The sequence below is a fragment of the Tachysurus fulvidraco genome, chromosome 3, assembly GCF_022655615.1.
Source record: "Tachysurus fulvidraco isolate hzauxx_2018 chromosome 3, HZAU_PFXX_2.0, whole genome shotgun sequence".
NCBI lineage: Eukaryota > Metazoa > Chordata > Actinopteri > Siluriformes > Bagridae > Tachysurus > Tachysurus fulvidraco.
The window spans coordinates 1,507,692-1,527,548 of record NC_062520.1 but is presented as its reverse complement, the minus strand read 5'-3'; the positions used below and the strand labels follow the sequence as shown (position 1 = coordinate 1,527,548).

General features: G+C 43.1%; 2 protein-coding genes across 6 annotated transcripts in view; one reads left to right on the top strand and one right to left on the bottom strand.

Moving 5' to 3' along the window:
* luc7l (LUC7-like (S. cerevisiae)) overlaps nucleotides 1-4,632 on the bottom strand; it is a 5,728-nt gene extending 1,096 nt beyond the window's left edge. Inside the window, exons 1-8 of one of the 3 annotated variants that reach the window (XM_027157751.2) lie at nucleotides 4,415-4,486; nucleotides 2,722-2,792; nucleotides 1,347-1,441; nucleotides 1,159-1,257; nucleotides 970-1,080; nucleotides 661-804; nucleotides 374-550; nucleotides 203-291 (exon numbers count right to left, since the gene is read on the bottom strand). In XM_027157751.2, the coding sequence (XP_027013552.1) occupies nucleotides 203-291; nucleotides 374-550; nucleotides 661-804; nucleotides 970-1,080; nucleotides 1,159-1,254 (617 nt within the window). In that variant the 5' untranslated portion in view covers nucleotides 1,255-1,257; nucleotides 1,347-1,441; nucleotides 2,722-2,792; nucleotides 4,415-4,486. Of the gene's footprint in view, nucleotides 1-202; nucleotides 292-373; nucleotides 551-660; nucleotides 805-969; nucleotides 1,081-1,158; nucleotides 1,258-1,346; nucleotides 1,442-2,331; nucleotides 2,413-2,721; nucleotides 2,793-4,414 lie in introns of those variants that run through there. The other 2 variants (XM_027157750.2, XM_047811297.1) reach the window with 2 other exon arrangements.
* A 3,426-nt stretch (nucleotides 4,633-8,058) lies between these two features.
* Nucleotides 8,059-18,490, top strand: fam234a (family with sequence similarity 234 member A). Of its 3 annotated transcripts, none has more exons than XM_047811295.1 (13): nucleotides 8,059-8,389; nucleotides 9,276-9,525; nucleotides 10,135-10,245; nucleotides 10,373-10,549; nucleotides 10,687-10,823; nucleotides 10,977-11,112; nucleotides 11,299-11,422; nucleotides 11,800-11,949; nucleotides 12,118-12,199; nucleotides 15,839-15,991; nucleotides 16,444-16,546; nucleotides 16,685-16,955; nucleotides 16,992-18,490. In XM_047811295.1, exons 2-12 carry the CDS (start codon nucleotides 9,276-9,278, stop codon nucleotides 16,936-16,938), a joined length of 1,677 nt encoding a protein of 558 aa, XP_047667251.1. In that variant the 5' UTR covers nucleotides 8,059-8,389; the 3' UTR covers nucleotides 16,939-16,955; nucleotides 16,992-18,490. The 3 variants fall into 3 exon arrangements, with proteins under 3 accessions (XP_047667251.1, XP_047667252.1, XP_027013539.1); XM_047811296.1 differs by having other exon boundaries at nucleotides 16,988-18,490; XM_027157738.2 differs by having other exon boundaries at nucleotides 8,060-8,389; nucleotides 16,685-18,490.
* The last annotated feature ends 1,367 nt before the right edge of the window (nucleotides 18,491-19,857 follow it).

Sequence of the window (19,857 nt, the reverse complement as noted above, 5' to 3'; positions counted from 1 at the left end):
AAATACACGCAAAAAAATTATATTAGGTTTGCCAAGATCATCAATGTAGTACTTGGTATAATAATAATGTAAAAATGTTTTAAAGTTTTCTGGAGAATATCAGCCATGTGGTTTTACACTCACACTCACACACACACACACACACACACACACACACACACACACAGAGAGAGAGTGTACTTGTAAAGCTGGTGTGCCTCACCTCTTCCTCATCCTTTCCTCACGCTCTCTCTCCTCTCTCCTCTTCAGTCTCTCCTGGTTTCTTCGCTCCTGCTTATCCAGGACCGTTTTCTACACACACACACACACACACACACACGTCATACGAAGATCAATAATGTCTTCCAGGTTCTGTACATGTTACTCCACACACCTTCAGCTGCTCCAGCTTTTCTCTGATCTGGATGAAGCCCAGATGCAGTTTCCCACCAAAATGGTCAGCAAGGCGGCGATCGTTGTCATGGAGACCCAGATAGGCAGAGCAAACCTCACACACACGGAGCTTCTGCTGTTGGAAACTGGAAGCAGGCATGGAGTTCCTGTATTCTTCCTGCACATATACAAAAAAATGCCTTTGAGTGAGCAGACACAATCCTGTCTATAAAAAAACCGAAGCCCTGTGTGTGTGTGTGTGTGTGTGTGTGTGTGTGATGTTCTGACCTCAGCATCCTTCTTCTTCGTGCGCACTTTCTCCACTTCCTGTAGAACCTTCTGAGCTTCATCCACGTTCCCCTCAGCACCGAGCTGCTCTGCCTTTGCCAACAGTTTCCCGATCTCCTCATTCAGCTCGTGCACCTTCTCTGCCTGTCACACAACACACTCAAGTTTACATAAGAACCACGTACAGAATGTGACGGACAATTACACGTACGAGTATAAAAAGCTACCAGAAAACACTTGTGTAAAGAATGTGTTGGGTGACATCACCAGTGTAACAGAATATATATAGTGATTTTATAATAAACGAACCTTCGCTGCAACCTCGGCACTGATCTCCTCCTGAGTTTCAGCAAGGCGTTTCTTCGCCAACTCGGTTCTGTGGTCGCAGTCGGCAATGAACGACTCCAGATGATCCACAGCCTGAACACAGAGCGAACAGACGTCACAGAGCCGTCACTATACATGAACTCGGTCATACAAACAGAGTAAAGCACTCACGTCCAGTTCGAAGAACAGATCTCTCTCTTTAGACGCGATCTCATAGTCGGCCCTGAGAGCTAGGTCGTGGATCTTGGAGCATTCGCCCAGGTCCATACGCTACAGAGACAGGAAGCTCTGTGTTACTCTCAACAGGAAAGTTTACAGTGCACAATATTAGGGTGCCAATAGTTCTAGCAGGTACTTACGGTGCCAGAAAGGATGTCATGTGGACAGCAGTTCAGCAGATGAGACTTACACACTCGCTCGTCCGTGAACTTCACCCGCTGTCGGGACTCGTCTCCTGAAACAGCAACACGCACATGCAATGAGCGAATACACACACGCACACCTGAACACGCCTCCCACACACTCACACCATTGCACACTGCTAAACCTAGGGGATAGGGGCGGGGCCTCACTGCAGGGGATGATGAGGATTAACAGATTAAGGATCAACCTCTTCACAGAGAGTCCTTGATGAGGTTTTGTTTAATATATTTATACAGATTGCAGAGGTGAAGGCTATCCGAGGTGAGAACAGCCTGGTCATGAATCTGAGCTACACACTGGCTGATCGTTGTGTTTAACTGAGGCAGTGGATGCGTATCGTTTACGTCCAACTTAATAGGCTTAAAAATGGAAAGCAATATTTAACACACACAACATCGTTACCACAGCCATACAACTGTGTCTTTTAGAGCCAGGATTCACACACGTACACACCCACGTCGTTACCGTGTACCTGAGGATTAACAGCATCATCCACTAGAAGGCAGGCTGGATCTGACCAACAGGTTTTCATAGTGATCATTAAAACCATCAGAAACATAAATGAACTCTTGTTCCCTCTGAATGCATTCAAAACCAATTACTGATCTAAAAAAATCATTTTTATACCAAGTACACCGATGGATTTTAATCACTAACTGTTGTGCATGCCAATAATTTTAATAAAAAGAACGAGGTAACATTTTATTCTATAGTAATCTACATGTGGAGGTGAAAATGTTCGTGATAAACATGTTGTGTGTGTTAAATATCATACAGTATTACACAGATGATTACCAGCTACTACCCCTTCAGCAAATAACATGATGAGGGAAGTATCAAAGGAAACAACAAAAAAAAAAACACAAATTAAGATGAAAATAAGAGCATGAACTCAGAGTAAAGTGTTAGTTTTATACACACTGCGAGCTCGAGCGCTCTCTTTCTCCCTCTCCCATACTGTACCCGCCTGGAGCTCCAGCCCTTCGGTGGCCTTATTAAAGATTAACAAGCTTTTCTTGACCAAACCTGTAATGAGGAAGTTGGGAATCATACACAAGAGTCAAAGTGCAGAGCGTCGGCGCAGGACTGCCTTGTTTTGTTTTTTTTTATTATTTATTTAGTCCTTGTCAGTCAGCGTGTTCTGTAGCGCAAACGGCGGTGGTGCACGTTAAAGCCCGCCTGCCTTTTGTTTTTATATCTGTTTACTCTGTGGCTGACAAAATAATTTGTGGTAAAGCAAATATCATTGACTACCATTGCTGTGTGATTATATTTGGTTCATAACAGCGTTAAAAATCATGTGTGACTCACGGCTCGATGAACATGAGGCTTTTCTGCAACTCCCGTGCAGATTGATGTAGGCTGGCAAAGATACACTGAACCTTAATGAATAGAATAAAGGGGCCACAATTGTTCAGTCTGCAGGAAACATGAATTCAGCTCAGCACACACACACACACAGAAATACACACACACACTTTCTCTCTGTGGCAGTGGAGACCCTCAGCTCGATTCACACTTCACAATTTAACTCGCTCCCATTGGCCACTGATCATGGCTGAGGCTGCATACATCACTTCCTAAAGCACGATTTCCTCTGAAATGCCATTTAACGGTCATAAGAACAGAACGATTAACGTCTCAGACTGCGAGGGCTGCTACGCCTGTCTGCTACGATCCACCAATAGGAGGAAGACAGTACAGCTATAGATACAGCAATAATAAACAGACCATATATATATTCTATTCCAGCCCACTGTGAAAGACTGTGTGTGTAGATTAGTTTCTGTACACGCAGATTATCCCGATCACGAAACAGCGTTTATTATTTAATCTCCACTGTTAGAGGCTTTTCATCGTGACGCTTAACCTATGAAGTAAATATCAAATTAGATGTAAACAGTCTGATATCAGAATAAATCTGGAAAGTGGAGTCTTTGTAATTACATAAGGTCTTTAAACAAGAAGCACATCACGTCTTTAGACGATTTACAACGTGACATTAGCCATAATTACTGTTTTTAAACCAGCTAATGACATTTTATAGTTTTATGTACAGTATTCACACTTATAAAGCATTAATGTACATGGTTTTACTACAAAAACAAGCACAAATCATTACTGTGATTAATAATTTCTGATTGTTTTACTATTAAGTGCTGAATTAAAGATATACCAGTTAACTATAATATATATATATTCCACTACATTTCCTTGATATTCGTGTAAAAGAATGCAAAAGTGTTATTAATAGAGTAAACTTTAAGTGTTTTATAAGATATTACGGTTTAGCAGCTATGGCCATTGTTCAGTTAGCTTAGCATAGGCGCTATTGTCCGTTTTCTGACAGGATTTTTAACCCGTTTGTTTTGCTTTTGTAAAACTAAAGTACTTTAAGTACTAACAACTGTAAAAAGTGCTTATGACAAATATCAGGTAGGTAAAGTCACGGTGTAATATCGCTATAATATCGCTGTAATCTCGCAGTTTATTATCGCGGTGATAACGTGTGTGATATCGCGGTGTAATCGCGGTGATGTATGTGATATATCGCTGTAATCTCGCGATATTTGATCGAATGAACAGATTACAGATTGTTTATTGGACGCAGCTGTAATGTGAATAATTAAACCTAGCTGAACCACTACAGAAGGTTTTATATATATATATATATATATATATATATATATATATATATATATATATATATATATATATAGATAGTATGTATACGGTATTGTATAGTGTATTGTATACACACACAGTAGGCCCTGACTGTGGGCGATTAGCTTAGCATTAATGAGCTACATAAACAACCTGCTGCAGCTCTTAGTGTTCGTGCTGTAACCATTAAATGTCTGCATTTCGAGAGGAAATCTGGTGTTAATGTCCGTGTTTAACAGTGAGATGCACATAATAAACCACATAAAGGTAATAAACACACTGAGCGGGTTTCGCCTGTCCAGCCTCTCAATGCTAATGCTAACGCTAACTGGTTACTCACCGTCCCTCGCTGTGCCCATTAACTGGTCAAGCAGCGCTCTCATCTGAGCCTGAGCCGACATCCTCACACCGAGTGCACACACCACTGTATACAGCCTTTTAAATGACCGTGTGAAACAACACCAGTGTGTATTAAATACAGCTCTACCGGGGGGAATATGGCCCCTCCGACACCGCCGTCTCTTCCTCTGTCTGCTCGGACCGCGTCACACCTCCGCACAGCCAATCAGCGCGTCAGACGTCATCTTCAAAGAGCAGCCCGACAATAAGAGGCACGTGACTTTGTGTCTCACTGTGCACATACACTTAAACTAATATTTTAAATTTTAAATGATTTTTTAATCACTTAATGACTGATTCCAATAATAATTTAAGGAGTAAAACGTTTATTTTAATCTCAATCACAACATTATGTTAATAAACACTTTTAGTGTTTTCAATATGTTGTAGTGAATAATAGTAACACATTACTTTATATGTATACACACACACACACACACACACACACACACACACACACACACACACACACACACACATATATATATATATATATATATATGTGTGTGTGTGTGTGTGTGTGTGTGTGTGTGTGTGTGTGTGTGTGTGTGTGTGTGTGTATACATATAAAGTAATGTGTTACTATTATTCACTATAACATTTAAACTTCATTAAACTTCATGGAAACTAAAATGCAAAACCTATAAAGCTTAAATCTATAAAGGCCTTTGCAAACTGTGATTTGCAAATTGTTTTTGTTTTGTTTTTTTTTAAAAAAAAAAAAAAGAAGAAAAATCTACAACAAACAACTCAACCTTTTTTACTAAGCAGACAAACAGTTTTCTTTTTACCCCAAAAGTTAAAGTTATAGAGGTTTAATTTTGACAATAATGTGAACATGACACATGTGAGCTTCAATTCTGTTCTCAAGCACTTTTTGTTTTGAAATGTCAAGAGAGACTTAATGTATAACTGAACTAAGAAGATAAATGTACTGTATATGTAAAAACCTTGAGAGGAATCAGACTCAGAAAGGAACCGATTCTAACTCGATCACCTTTTTGGTCGTTTTGACCAAAGCACAGGACATTTAACCTCAACCATAGACTCTTCTACAGCTTACAGCCCACTTTCACTCTCAACAACAGATGTCTATTCAGTGTGTAGCAGAGTGGATGCACGCAAGGCAGCTGGCCCGGATGGCATACCGGGACGTGTTCTCAGAGCATGTGCTGAACAACTGGCACAGGTTTGTACTGACATTTTCAACCTGTCACTGGCCCAAGCCACAATTCCTACATGCCTGAAGACCACAACCATCATACCTGTGCCTAAGCACTCAGCTGCCGAATGCCTGAATGACTTTCGCCTGGTTGCACTCACCCCCATTGCTATGAACTGCTTTGAGAAACTGGTCCTGAATCACCTCACTGCGGGCCTACCACCTACACTGGACCCACACCAGTTTGCCTATCGCCAGAACAGGTCAACAGAGGATGGAGTTTCCACAGCTCTTCATTCAGCTCTCACCCACCTGGATAAAAGCAACACCTACATCAGAATGATGTTCATTGACTTAAGCTCAGTGACCTGGGTATCGGCACCTCCACTTGCAGATTGATTCTGGACTTTCTCACCAACAGACATCAATCTATTAGGTTGGGAAGCCAGGTATCCTCAACCCTCATTCTGAACACTGGCGTCCCGCAGGGCTGTGTCCTGAGCCCACTACTCTACTCCCTGTTCACCCATGATTGTGCTCCTCAGTATAACTCCAACATCTTCATCAAGTATGCAGATGACACCACTGTAGTCAGTCAGATCGACAACAAGGATGAATCGGCCTACAGGGAAGAGATTCGAAATCTGTCAGCATGGTGTGCCAACAACAATCTGACCCTCAATGCCACAAAGACCAAAGAGCTCTTTGTGGACTTTCGGAAATCCAACATCAGGAGACATCTACCAGTCAACATCAATGGAACTGAGGTAGAGCGAGTCTCCAGCTCTAAATTCCTGGGAGTTCACATCTCTGAGGATCTGTCCTGGCAGCAGAACACTTCAGCTCTGGTTAAAAAAGCACAACAACACCTGTATTTCTTGAGAAGTCTCAAGAAATTTCATCTGTCCCAGGGGATTTTAACAAGTTTCTGCCGCTGCACAATCGAAAGCATCCTTACCAACTAGATCACCGTATGGTACGGAGGCTCCACTGTGTGTGAACCTAAAGCCCTGCAAAGGGTGGTCAAAACCGCCCAACACATCACTGGAACCCAACTACCTGCCATTGAACACGTTCACCACAGCAGATGTCTGCGCAGAGCTCACAACATTATCAAGGACTCTTCACATCCCAGTCATAAACTGTTTTACCTCCTTCCATCCTTACGCACAAGAACCAGCAGGCTCAGGTACAGCTTTTTTCCATCCACCATCACACTACTGAACTCTACACTACACCGCTAGATCACTACAATACAAACTCAAAATAAACCACTGTATATAACCTCTTAAATGCCATAATCTTGTAATCTTCTAACCTTTCACTCTGCACATTCCTCTTCAATGCCATAGCCTTAGAACCATTCTGTAATATTTATTTACTGTATACACTTTCATATATACCACTTGCTTTAAATATGCTATATATTTATCTGCACTTTTGCACGACTGCTACATTTTGCACTTCTGGTAGATGCCAAACTGCATTTCGTTGCTGTGTACCTGTACAATGCAATGACAATAAAGTTCTATCTACCTACCTACCTACCTACCTACCTATCTATCTATCTATCTATCTATCTATCTATCTATCTATCTATCTATCTATCTATCTATCTATCTATCTATCTATCTATCTATCTATATTGTGCACTATATATATATATAAAATCTCAAGGACCTGCTGCTAGGAAACTGCTTCATTCTAGTATTACTGCATGAATAACATTCAGTATACACATACAGTATTTTTTTTTACATTTACAGTACTTTACACTGGTCGCTGTTTCTGTTTACTGTTTATTGTCTGTTGTGTATTGCATTTTTTTTGTATTTTTTGTATTGTCTTGTAACTTTTTGTCCTGCACTGTCTTTTGTCCTGCACTGTCTTGTCTGTGTTGTTTGTCATGTCCTGCACTGTGTACACCAGGTTACACAGAGACACTTTATGTATCTAGGACTAACTTACTAAGTCCTTATAGCTCTGTCTTTGTTTTATGTACAGTAGCTCCCTGGTCCTGGAGAAACGTTGTCTCATGTCTCATATAGTGACCCTGATGAGTAGCAGCGGGTGAATGTATTTAAAACCTCCTGCAGTTTATTTCCTTTTATATTTAAACAACTTATTGGACATAAATAACATCAGTAGTGCACAAATTACACGGTTAATATTTATGTGTAAAAACCCCAAAACAACTCTTTAAATACACTGATAGCTGAAACACACGTTTAACACATAGAGCATCAAACTCTCTAAACAAATACACAAATTATAAAAGCGTACAATATAAATAATACGTTAATGAGAATAAGACAATTTGTTCATTAGAGCTCTGGTGTCAGGGCGAAATACAAAACGCGTGTGATTTGTCCTGTTTGTTACACCGTACTCTGTCGCTCGCTGTGGTTATTTTCAGTGATTCGGCTCAACCGAACATGAAGATCTAATTCATTCGTCTCCAAACAGGGACTACTGTTTTTAATATTCATTTTTGCCTGTTGATCATTTAAATTGTTCAGTTAAAAATTTTAGTTGTCATCAAAATATCACTGTACTTCGACTGAAATTTTAAATGAATAAATGTCTCTACAGAAGTGCGAATCGACTCCCTAAGTTTAAAAGAGTCGACTCCTTTATGAACGACGCATGACTGTTGTGTCGTTGAAAGCTGTTGTGAAACAGTGTTGTGTGTTTTGACACTTTCACAGAGATGACCTGAGTTTCTCACTGTTGTGATTAAATCAGACACTAAAAGTGAGTATTATAGCTTCTTACTGTGGTGTTTAGAGAGTAAAAGATTGGTGAAGTTGTTTAAAGTATATAGTGAGTGTTTGAGTGTGTGTGTGTGTGTGTGTGTGTGTGTGTGTGTGTGTGTGTGTGTGTGAGAGAGAGAGAGAGAGAGAGAGAGAGAGATCACAGAGGTTTTCAGCTAAACTGCTGAGCTGGACCTGGTGAAATGACCTGGCTCTAAGCTGTACTGTGTGTGTTTGTTTAGAAGGTTCTGCTTTTCATAAGGTCTGTGTGTGTGTGTGTGTGTGTGTGTGTGTGTGTGTGTGTGTGTGTGTGTGTGTGTGTGTGTGTTCTCCAGTAGAGGGTGGCTAGTACATATGTACTTGTGTATTTACCTCATTATTACTTGCGTATTGAAATTTATAGTTTGATTGTTTATGTATGCAGTAAAAATCTAACTTTCCCATCAACACTAATTGTACAGTAACTGTGTGTAATATCAGCAGAGACCTGTAGGTCATGTGACTGAGTTCTCTGTCTCTGTCTCTGTCTCTCTCTCTCTCTCTCTCTCTCTCTCTCTTTGTCTCTCTCTCTATCTGTCTCTCTCTCTTCCTTATCTGTGTCTCTGTATTGCTCTCTCTCTGTCTGTCTGTCTGTCTCTCTCTCTCTCTCTCTCTCTGTCTCTCTCTTTCTTTGTCTGTCTGTCTGTCTGTATGTCTCTCTCTCTCCCTCTCTCTGTCTCTCTCTGTGTCTCTCTCTGTGTCTCTCTCTTGCACTCTCTCTGTCTCTCTCTATCTATCTGTCTGTCTGTCTCCCTCTCTCTCTGTCTCTCTTTCTTTCTCTCTCTCTCTCTCTCTCTCTCTCTCTCTCTCTCTCTCTCTCTCTCTCTCTCTGCCCCCCCCTCCCTTAGATGTTAGATTCAGCAGACCGCACGATGGAGTCTGAGCCTCTGAAAAGCCAACAGGAAGAAGCAGGTGCCCCCAACGGGCGGAGCTGTACAGGTAAAGCGAGAGAGTCTAAGCTGTCAGGGTGGCGCACAGCAGCTTTCCTCCTCTCAATGTTCATCTGCCTGAGTGTGGTGTTTGCCTTCTCCTTTATTCTGCCCTGTCCGGTCAGACCCCAGTACCTGCCCACCTGGAACCTGACTGTACCTGCAGCAGGTAACTTGCACACACACATATACATACACATACACGCACACACACACACGCACGCAGGCACATACGCAGGCACGCACACACACACACACGCACGCAGGCACATACGCAGGCACGCACACACACACACGCACGCAGGCACATACGCAGGCACGCACACACACATACACGCACGTAGGCACATACGCAGGCGCGCATACACACGGACACACACACGCACGCACACACACATACACGCACGTAGGCACATACGCAGGCGTGCACACACGCACACACACACACACACGCACGTAGGCACATACGCAGGCGCGCACACACACACACATACACACACGCAGGCACATACGCAGACACATACACGCTCACACATGCACACACACATACACGCAACACATTCACGCACGCGCACACACATACACACACACGCACACACACATGCACATATCACAAAGTGATATGAATTCAAAGTACACATTATCTCATGTTAATACATTATATATATATAATTTATAAGTTATATAAATGATAAGCCTTTATAGGTTTACATCAGGCTTATAAAATAGCGTAGATAATACAGTTCAGTCGATATAAATAAGTGTGTGTGTGTTTCAGTGACCTACAACTTCCTAGCTGTTGGTGATGTGAATCAAGACAAAGTGTTGGATGTGTTCCTCATCTATAAAAGCTTAGAGGGTCACATGAACCACACCTGCAACAGAGAAGGTCTCTCACACACACACACACACACACACACACACACACACACACACACACACACACACACTGCTTGGTACTATTATAATGCTAGTATTTACTACTGAATAGTGAACTGTGATTGCGTGTGTTTTAGGTCCATGTCTTTTTTTCCTGGCTGTTGATGGCACTGATGGCAAGTTGCTATGGGAACAACCTCTGGCTGCTGAATTTGATTGGGCAGAATGTGGAGTTGGTGGAGTCAAAGGTAAAGAAGGGAACCTTTGTGTGGTGGCTCACAATGATCATCTCACCGCCATTGACATGCACACAGGTACGTCTCTCTCTCTCTCTTTCTCTCTCTTTCTCATACACTCCTGTCCACACACACACACACCCACACACACACACACACACACACGTACACACACAGACTCACACCCACACACTAAATGGTGTTTGTGTGTGCAGGTAAAATTCTCTGGCAGGTTTCTAGCTCTCTGGTTTCTAACATGAAGCCCCCAGTGCTCAAGCTGCCAGATCTGAACAATGACAAAACCAACGACTTTGCAGTGTTGAATTACTCAAACACCAGTGTGCCTTCAGTGGTATGTGCACACACACACACACACATACACACAATGAATAATCCACAGAGATTGTTGGGATGTCGGTCTGAATCTGATCCGTTATGGATTAAAAAATGGTGACAATAATAATTAGGATGTCTTTATTAAAAAAAAACCTTCTCATTCTTCTAGACGACGCTGATCTTCTTCTCAGGTAAATCAGGTGAAAAGATCTCTGAGGTTGGTGTGGGTGTAGATTCAGGGCCAGTGAAGTCTCACCTGCAGTTCAGCACGGAGAGTGAAGCACAGTACATCCTGCTCCATACAGGTGAGTACTCTGAACATGTGTCACACTCCCCGTCTGTCCCCCTGTCTGTCCCCCTGCCTGTCTCCCTGCCTGTCTCCCTGCCTGTCTCCCTGCCTGTCTCCCTGCCTGTCCCCCTGCCTGTCCCACCATCTGATCCGATCTACCCTTTTCTCTCCCTGTTGGTGTTCCTGTCTGTCTCTCTCTCAGTCAGAGGGCTGTATGCAGTGAGTTTGGGAAGGTTGGCAGAAAGCGCTAATCTCAGCTCCAATCTGAAGGGAGAGAAAAGCTGGGATCAAAAAGCCAATAACCAGGGACTCATCACACTATACGAGTACGACACACACACACACACACACACACACACACACAGAGATATAGAGAGAGAAACAGACATTTTATATATATACTGTAATGTCATTTAGCTTTCTAAATATGAAATAATCTTTCTCTCTCTCTCTGTCTCTCTCTCTGTCTCTCTCTCTCTGTCTGTCTCTCTCTGTCTGTCTCTCTCTCCCTCTGTCTCTCTCTCCCTCTGTCTCTCTCTCTCTCTCTCTCTCTGTCTCTCTCTCTCTGTCTGTCTCTCTCTGTCTGTCTCTCTCTCCCTCTGTCTCTCTCTCTGTTCGTCTCTCTCTCTCTCTCTCTCTCTCTCTCTCTCTATGTCTCTCTCTCTCTCTCTCTCTCTCTCTCTCTCTCTCTCTCTCTCTCTAGCTCACTCCCTTTGCAGTCTGTATTGAAGGTGAGAGGAGGATATTCGAGCTCCTCTCCCTCACTGATGCTTCAGACGAACTCCACAGTGATGCTTTTTGACACACAGAAACTCCTCATTACCTGGACCACCAACATAAGCAAACTGATTAGGTACACACACACACGCACGCACACACACACACACACGCACACACACACACACACTGTTAACCTGTCACACCTGTGTGTGTGTTTGTAACTTTTATAATGTTTTCTGTGCATTACACCTAAGTGTGTGTGTGTGTGTGTGTGTGTGTGTGTGTGTGTGTGTGTGTTCAGTTCTCCCTCATTTGGACACTTCAACAAAGATGGAGTTCCTGATATTGTGCTTGAGGAGGACCAGAGAAACAGCACCAAGAGAGTGAGCATCTGACTACAGACTCACAATGTTCTGTTCTACAGAGAGATCAGCTGGACTCTCACACAGTCAGTCAGAGAGACATCAGTGGATCACCTGGGATCAGTTAGTGGTGGTGGTGGTGGTGGTGGTGGTGGTGTGGCCAGTCAGCAGGACCAGTCTGGATTAGACATTAATGTGGTGGATTTAAGTGAACGGGTGGAGATCAGTCAGTAATAAGAATCAGTTGGGGTGTGGAGCAGTGAGGATCAGAGAGTAACAGGGTCTGTTCAATCAATCAATCAATCAAATTTTATTTATAGAGCACCTTACAACAGCCAAAAGGAGCACAACGTGCTTTCCAGTAAAACAACAATAAAAAACAAAATAAATAGAATCAATAAGAACACAATGAACATAAAATAGCAGTTGAAACTGGGTCTATGCGTTAAAAGTTTGTATGAATAAATATGTCTTCAACTGCGATTTAAAAACACTCAGCACAGTGATGGATCGTAAATGTGCTGGAAGTGCGCTCCACAGCTTTGGTCCATTGATGGCAAATGACCGGCCTCCAAACTTCTCATAATTGTATTTGGGAATGACCAGAGAGGTTTGTCCAGAGGAGCGGAGAGATCCGGCTGGTCGGTAGACCTTTAGTAATTCTGTGAGGTAGGCTGGGGCCAGACCATTGATGGCCTTGAACACACAGAGAAGGACCTTATACTCCACCCTAAACCGCACCGGAAGCCAAGTGTTGGAGAGAAGACGTGCTGCCGCGTTTTGTACCATTTGAAGTCGATTGAGAAGTGATTGATTAAGTCCAGTGTAGAGAGCATTACAGTAGTCAATCCTCAAGCTGATGAAGGCATGTATAGCTTTTTCAAGGTCAGCTTGAGACAAGAATGATTTTACCTTGCTGAGTAGTCTTAACTGGTAAAAGCTCGCCTTCACTACTGCACTGATTTGCTTATCGAAGTGCATACTGTTGTCAAAGATAACACCCAGGTTACGCACGGTGGGAGCAAACTGAGGTGTTGGAGAACCAAAACTAAGAGAACTGCTGGATGAATCTGGGCTAAACAGGATGTACCCAGTCTTTTCTTCATTCAGATGAAAGAAGTTCTGGGAAAGCCACTGTTTGATATCCTGAAGGCAATTATGGAGCGGGTCCAATGCAGAACGATTACTCGGAGTCACAGGAAGATATATCTGGAGGTCGTCAGCATAGAAATGAAATTGAACATTGTGATTGGAGATGAGTTGACCAAGTGGCAGCATGTAGAGTGAGAACAGAGTAGGACCAAGAATAGATCCTTGAGGCACACCAGATGATAGAGGAGCAACCGAGGAAGAATAGTCATTAAGCATTACTGAAAAGGTTCTGTTAGTGAGATATGATTAGAACCAATTTAGCACTGCACCCTGCAGACCAACAACATGTTGGAGACGAGAGATGAGGATGGCATGATCCACGGTGTCAAATGCAGCGGTTAGGTCCAGTAATACCAAAACCACAGAGCTTTTCCCATCCAGGGCTCTAAGAATGTCATTATGGACCCTCAATAGCGCTGATTCAGTGCTATGTCTTGACCTGAAACCGGACTGAAATGTATCACCAATGCCGTGCAGTTGAAGCTGAGACTGCAGCTGTGCGGAAACAAGCTTCTCCATCAACTTAGACAGAAATGACAGGTTAGATATAGGACGGAAGTTGGAGAATATGGAGGGAACAGTACCCACCCTAAAACAGCTGTTTATGAAGGGGACAAGAATGGGACCTATGATGTCAACCGTCTCCTTCAAAATCCTGGCAGGAACAGCGTCTAGGGGGCAGGTGGTAGGCTTCAACTCGTGGACAGCTTTTTTCAGGTCCGCCAGAGTAACTGCATCGAAGTTCTCTAGCACACATTGCGCCGCACGAGTGGACATGGCAACAGCGGGGACTTGTTTGACAAACAAAACCTTGTCCAAAAAATGTTGCTTGAATGCGTTGCATACGTTTACAGATACGTCATTCAATGCGACAGACACCGGATTTATAACAGAATTGATAGTGCTGAATAAAATTCCAGGGTGGTGGCTATTGTTATTGATGAGAGCAGAAAGGTCTTGTCCTTTAGCTTCCATCAGTGCACTCTGATAGGTGGCAAGACTGTCTCTAAACATCTCCAGTGACACCTGCAGCCTATCCTTCTTCCATTTTCGCTCAGCCTGTCTACACCGGCGCCTGAGGGCCCGAGTCGTATCATTGAGGCAGGGGTCCAATGCAGCATTAGTCGACTTTACCTTGTGGGGCGCAACAGAGTCCATAATCCAGGAGCAGGTGGTATGGAAGGAGGCGAGGAAACGTTCCGGGCAAAGAGGCGATGCCAATTCAGCAGTAGAGGCGAGATCAGAAACAGAGAACGCAGCAGCAAAGTCATTGACTGTAGATGAGGTAATAATGCGACGGCGATGGGGGGCAGTAGACGTTGGTGCAGGTGGAACAGCACAAATGTCAAACCGTATGAGAGAATGGTCAGAGAGGGGAAAATCCATGACCTCACAGGTTGACACAATCACCCCACGAGAGATAAGCCTAACCTATAGGTGGGACGGGAAATGGACTGAGCCAGATCTAATGAGTCTAAAAGTGCCTTAAATTCATTAGCAGGTTTATCAGAGGGGCAGCAAACACGAATGTTAAAGTCACCACAGATTAGAATGTTGTCAAACTTTGCTAGAAACTCTGTCAGAAACTCTGAGAACTCAATTAAAAAATATTTATTTAATTTGGGCGGCCGGTAGATTACTACACATAAGATCGGACAGGGTAGTGTAGGCACAAATACTTGTGACTCGAAACTGGAATACCCTCTCGTGGACAACTGGCGGCACTTCAGGGACTGTCTATGTAAGGTGGCTATCCCCCCTCCCCTACCCCTTTGCCGCGGCGTGTTTAGGTAAAGGTAACCAGAGGGGAGGATTTCCGAAAAGGCACTGACGTCACCTGGGGGAAGCCAAGTTTCTGTGAGGAAAAACAGATCCAGATGACATCACTGAGGACAAATGTTTTGTTACTGAGCGATCTGGTGTTACAAAGTGCCATGCGGAACGTGGACAAGTTGACAGGCGACGATGTCACACGAGGAATTGGACGGAGATTTCCTTGGACACAACCCCGAGTGGATGTTTCAGCGCGGCGGAGACGCGGAAACGGAACGCCAGTGTTGGAGCCAACCAGCCGAAGCCATCGATAGCATTCCCGCGATCTTCTAGCATTGTCACATCCTGGTTGATCTTGACCACTCGGAGACGAAGAATCCAGGTGAGTCCTCAGCCTGACATGTAACCCGCCTCTCCGACCGCGTCTTCTGCGGCGCATCCTGCCTGGTAGCAGACAGACATGGCGTCTCAGGAAAGGAGGAATAAATGTCAACAGTGGCGGTGGTGGTTTAAAGGACTGGGTATTTAAGAGGTGATTCGTTGTACAACGCAGTTCCATCAGCAAGGTGCGATCATACACAATTAACGATGAGACAGGAGCGAAATCAAACATGAAAAAACAGAGGAGCAAGTGGCAGGCCAAACACAGCGGCACCATCTCTGTTAACATGAGTCAGTCAGTAAAGACCAGCTAGGTCTGTGTTAATGGTGTGTGTGTGTGTGTGTGTGTGTGAGGTGGTGATTGTAGACGGACAGAAGGGCAGTGTGCTGTGGGAGGTGATCTTGCCGTTCAACTTAACCAGTCCACAGCCAGCTTCTATTCTCACCCTTAACTACTACTCTGTGTTCATGCTGTGGGGAGATGCGTACACACACATCAGTAACATGGTGAGTGTACACACACACACACACACGCACACACACACACGCACACACACACACCAGTAATGTGGTGAGTGTACACACACACACACACACCAGTAATGTGGTGAGTGTACACACACACACACACACACACACACCCACACACCAGTAATGTGGTGAGTGTACACACACACACACACACACACGCACACACACACACACACCAGTAATGTGGTGAGTGTACACACACACACACACACCCACACACCAGTAATGTGGTGAGTGTACACACACACCAGTAATGTGGTGAGTGTACACACACACCAGTAATGTGGTGAGTGTACACACACACACACACCCCAATTACTTGGTGAGTACATGTATAAAAGATTCATTCACTTAAGGTCAAGGAACCTGTGTGTGTGTGTGTGTGTGTGTGTGTGTGTGTGTGTGTGTGTGTGTGTGTGTGTGTGTAGAGCTTGGAGGTAGAAGGTCGTGCGTCATATCTGCTCCACCCACTCCATTCTGATGTCCTGCTGGAGAGGAGAAACCCCACCCAACACATCGTCACCTTTAGAGGTACAAACACAAGTAAACACACACGATGACTTACATGAATTCAGAAAAGACAACACAGAGAGTGATGTGTGTGTGTGTGTGTGTGTGTGTGTGTGTGTGTGTGTGTGTGTGTGTGTGTGTGTGTGCGTGCGCGTACAGTGCTTTTGTTGGAACGAGGCCGTCATGCGTGTTACCTTGTACTATCCGAAGAGGGTGGAGCCAGGAACAAAGGGGCAGAGCCTGATTCTACACAGCTGGTGGTCTTGACCAAGCAGAAGATCAAATCAGACATCTCTCAGAGCAGTGTGCTAGGAGTGGGCGGAGCCGGCAGTCTGGGTGGAGACGTCTCTGAGCAGGTGGAGTCAGTAAAAGAGGCGTTCTACAGGCTGAGGTTCAGCGATCAAGCTCAGTGATGATTAAATTCACCAACGTGTGTGTGTGTGTGTGTGTGTGTGTGTGTGTGTGTGTGTGTGTGTGTGTGTGTGTGTGTGTGTGTGTGTGTGTGTTACTGAGCTGATGGCGTCAGTCTGTCTCTGTGAGCATTGCTGTGCTGAGTTTTGTACCGTAAACATGACGGTTTGAGCTGCTGTATTCCTCGTGCTCCAGGTCTGACGCAGTCGTCCCCTTGGACTGTGTTTTATTTCATGCCCTTGAATTCAGTTCCCTAAACATTAACACTACATTAACACTAATTGTCTTGTCCTGATCATTACAACTGACTTATTGTGCACCGTAAACCACAGTGACTACACTGTGGACCGATGGGAACTCCTGTCCCATTCCACTGGTGCCTTTATAAACACTGTGACGACCTTCAACACCTGCTGCTGTGAAAACAAAGACAATTCAGATGTTTACAGTCGAGGACATTTAGTTCAGAATAACTGTAGAGAGAAATAAGAGCCTGTTACTTTAAACCCTGAAGCTCTTTAGATGCTCCACCACACACTGTGTTTATTACAGTAAAATAATCTGTTCTTGTTTATTCCGACTCCGAGATTTTATCCTGCATCGTGATACCAAATAAAATTTAATCCTTTTAAAAAAAATCTTCAGTACAGAATGACAGGCAGTGTAATGACTTAGATGTTAAACTGGAGGCCATAAACTTACACTGCTAGCAGTAATGTTACAGCCGGTGCAGAACTAATGCAGAAAACCAAACTTAACGCACTAATACACTAACACCAAACATGTCACAGGCTGCACTGTAGATGTTGTGTGTGTGTGTGTGTGTGAGAGAGTGTGAGAGAGTGTGAGAGAGTGTGAGAGAGTGTGTGAGAGTGTGTGTGTGTGTGTGTTAATGAACTACAACAGCTGGTTTAAACCTGCTCTGATCCTGTGTACTGAACACACAGTGCCTTACAGCTCCCTCGTCCCCTTCACTGACTGCTGGAAACAGTTTAGTCTCAAACCCCCTGCTAAACCTTCACTGGGCTGTTAACTAACTCTTCTATTTATTTTAGAATTCTGATCCTTCTGAGGAAAAGGCATGAAGCCCAAGTCCAGTGAGCGTGTTCAGTTTCCTGGCTGTGTTTAACACGTCCTCATGTTAATGCTTTTACTTCTCCACACTAACACCATCTTATTAGATGCACTTCAGATTGTATACATTTCTCTTTATTTATGCTCTTTATAGGAAAAACAATCAGAACAGTCGATGAAATCGCTCTTAATCTTTAGGTCTAGTTTTTATTTTCATTTCCTTTATCTTTTAGCGACAATCAGGTTTAGAGTCAACTAATTAATCAATGCTGCTGAGGAACTCTGAGCTCTGTGCTGTTCTGCTGTGTGTGCGTGTGCGTGCGTGTGCGTGTGCGTGTGCGTGTGCGTGTGTGTGTGTGTGTGTGTGAGAGACAGGATTATGGATCAGGTGTATTTTAAAGCTCTGCTGTGAATCACATGCTGAATTTCTGAAAACTGATTAAAGAGTAAATATTTAATAAAAACAAAGCTGGAATTAAATAATCAGTCTTTTGTTTTTAATGTACTATAAATTGACTATACACACACACACACACACACACACACGTAGCCCTGATTCTCTGACGGTGTGTGTGAGCCCCTGATGATCTCCTGATTCATGTAATATATACAGTATATAAATATAATAAGAAAACGAGGCTGCTAAATTTTTCCCTTTTTATTTCTGCTCGGTACCAAACTTTTATCTTTAAGTATCTCACATGATCCAGATTCAAAAGGAATTTCTATTTTTGAAAGAGAAATTAAGATCGATCACCTGACTGATGACCCATGTGCTGAATTTACTTAAGTTTTTCTCTAGTGCTTCTGTTCTAAACTTAAATATCGCCAAGTGTGAATTATTGCCACTCCACAAATGTAAGGAATCTAATTTTAACAATATTCCAGCGAAATACACTGTTAAATTTTTAGCTATCCACGTAGTTATAAATGTAACGAGACAAAACCTTAATTTTAGGAGAAAGATCGCTAATTCGAAAGTCATTTTTAACTCCTGCCTTAAAAGATCTGAGCTTGGTTGGTACAGTCATCATATTACAGCGGATGGACTTTCCCATGTTGGGAAAATTGGTACAGACATGTTGGAATTTTTGACACAGTGCAGATTAATAAACCGTATGCTGTATGTTCTGGTGTTTATCAGCAATCAGGTCTGAGCTGAACTCAGAGGTTATGATGACCCATTAGTTCCTCAGGAGCTCTCGGCTGCACTGTTATAAACTGTTGTAGAAAGGACATTATTTACATTTACACTATTTACTGTAGAGTGTCACCCAGATGGGGATGAGGTTCACTTCTGAGTCTGGTTCCTCTCAAGGTTTCTTCCTCTTATCATCTCAGGGAGTTTTTACTCATCGCCGTCACCTCAGACTTGCTCATTAGGGACAGGGATATATATATATATAAAATTGTTGTTGTTTGTTTGTTTGTTTTTTCTTCTGTTTCCATACTTCTGTAAAGCTGCTTTGATTTGAGACAATGAGAATTGTTAAAAGTGCGATACAAATAAATTGAACTTAATAAACACCACAATAATTTATATTGCTAAAATATATTACATTACTGTAGTTGATATCACTCTAATATATTTATTAGAGCAGTGTTTCCCATCCTGTTTGGAGTACTGGACCCTCATCACATCTCAAACCAGCTTCACGGACCCCCAACTCCTGCTCTCACCTGTCGGCACCTGCTTTCTATCCCTACTGCATCAAACAATTGTGTGTATTGCACAGAGTGACAGTAAAGTGTGTATTAACTGAGCCATAATGATAAACATAATAATTATTATTATTATTATTATTATCCGGTCTCTTAGCTGCAATTTACTGAATTTTTACACTTTA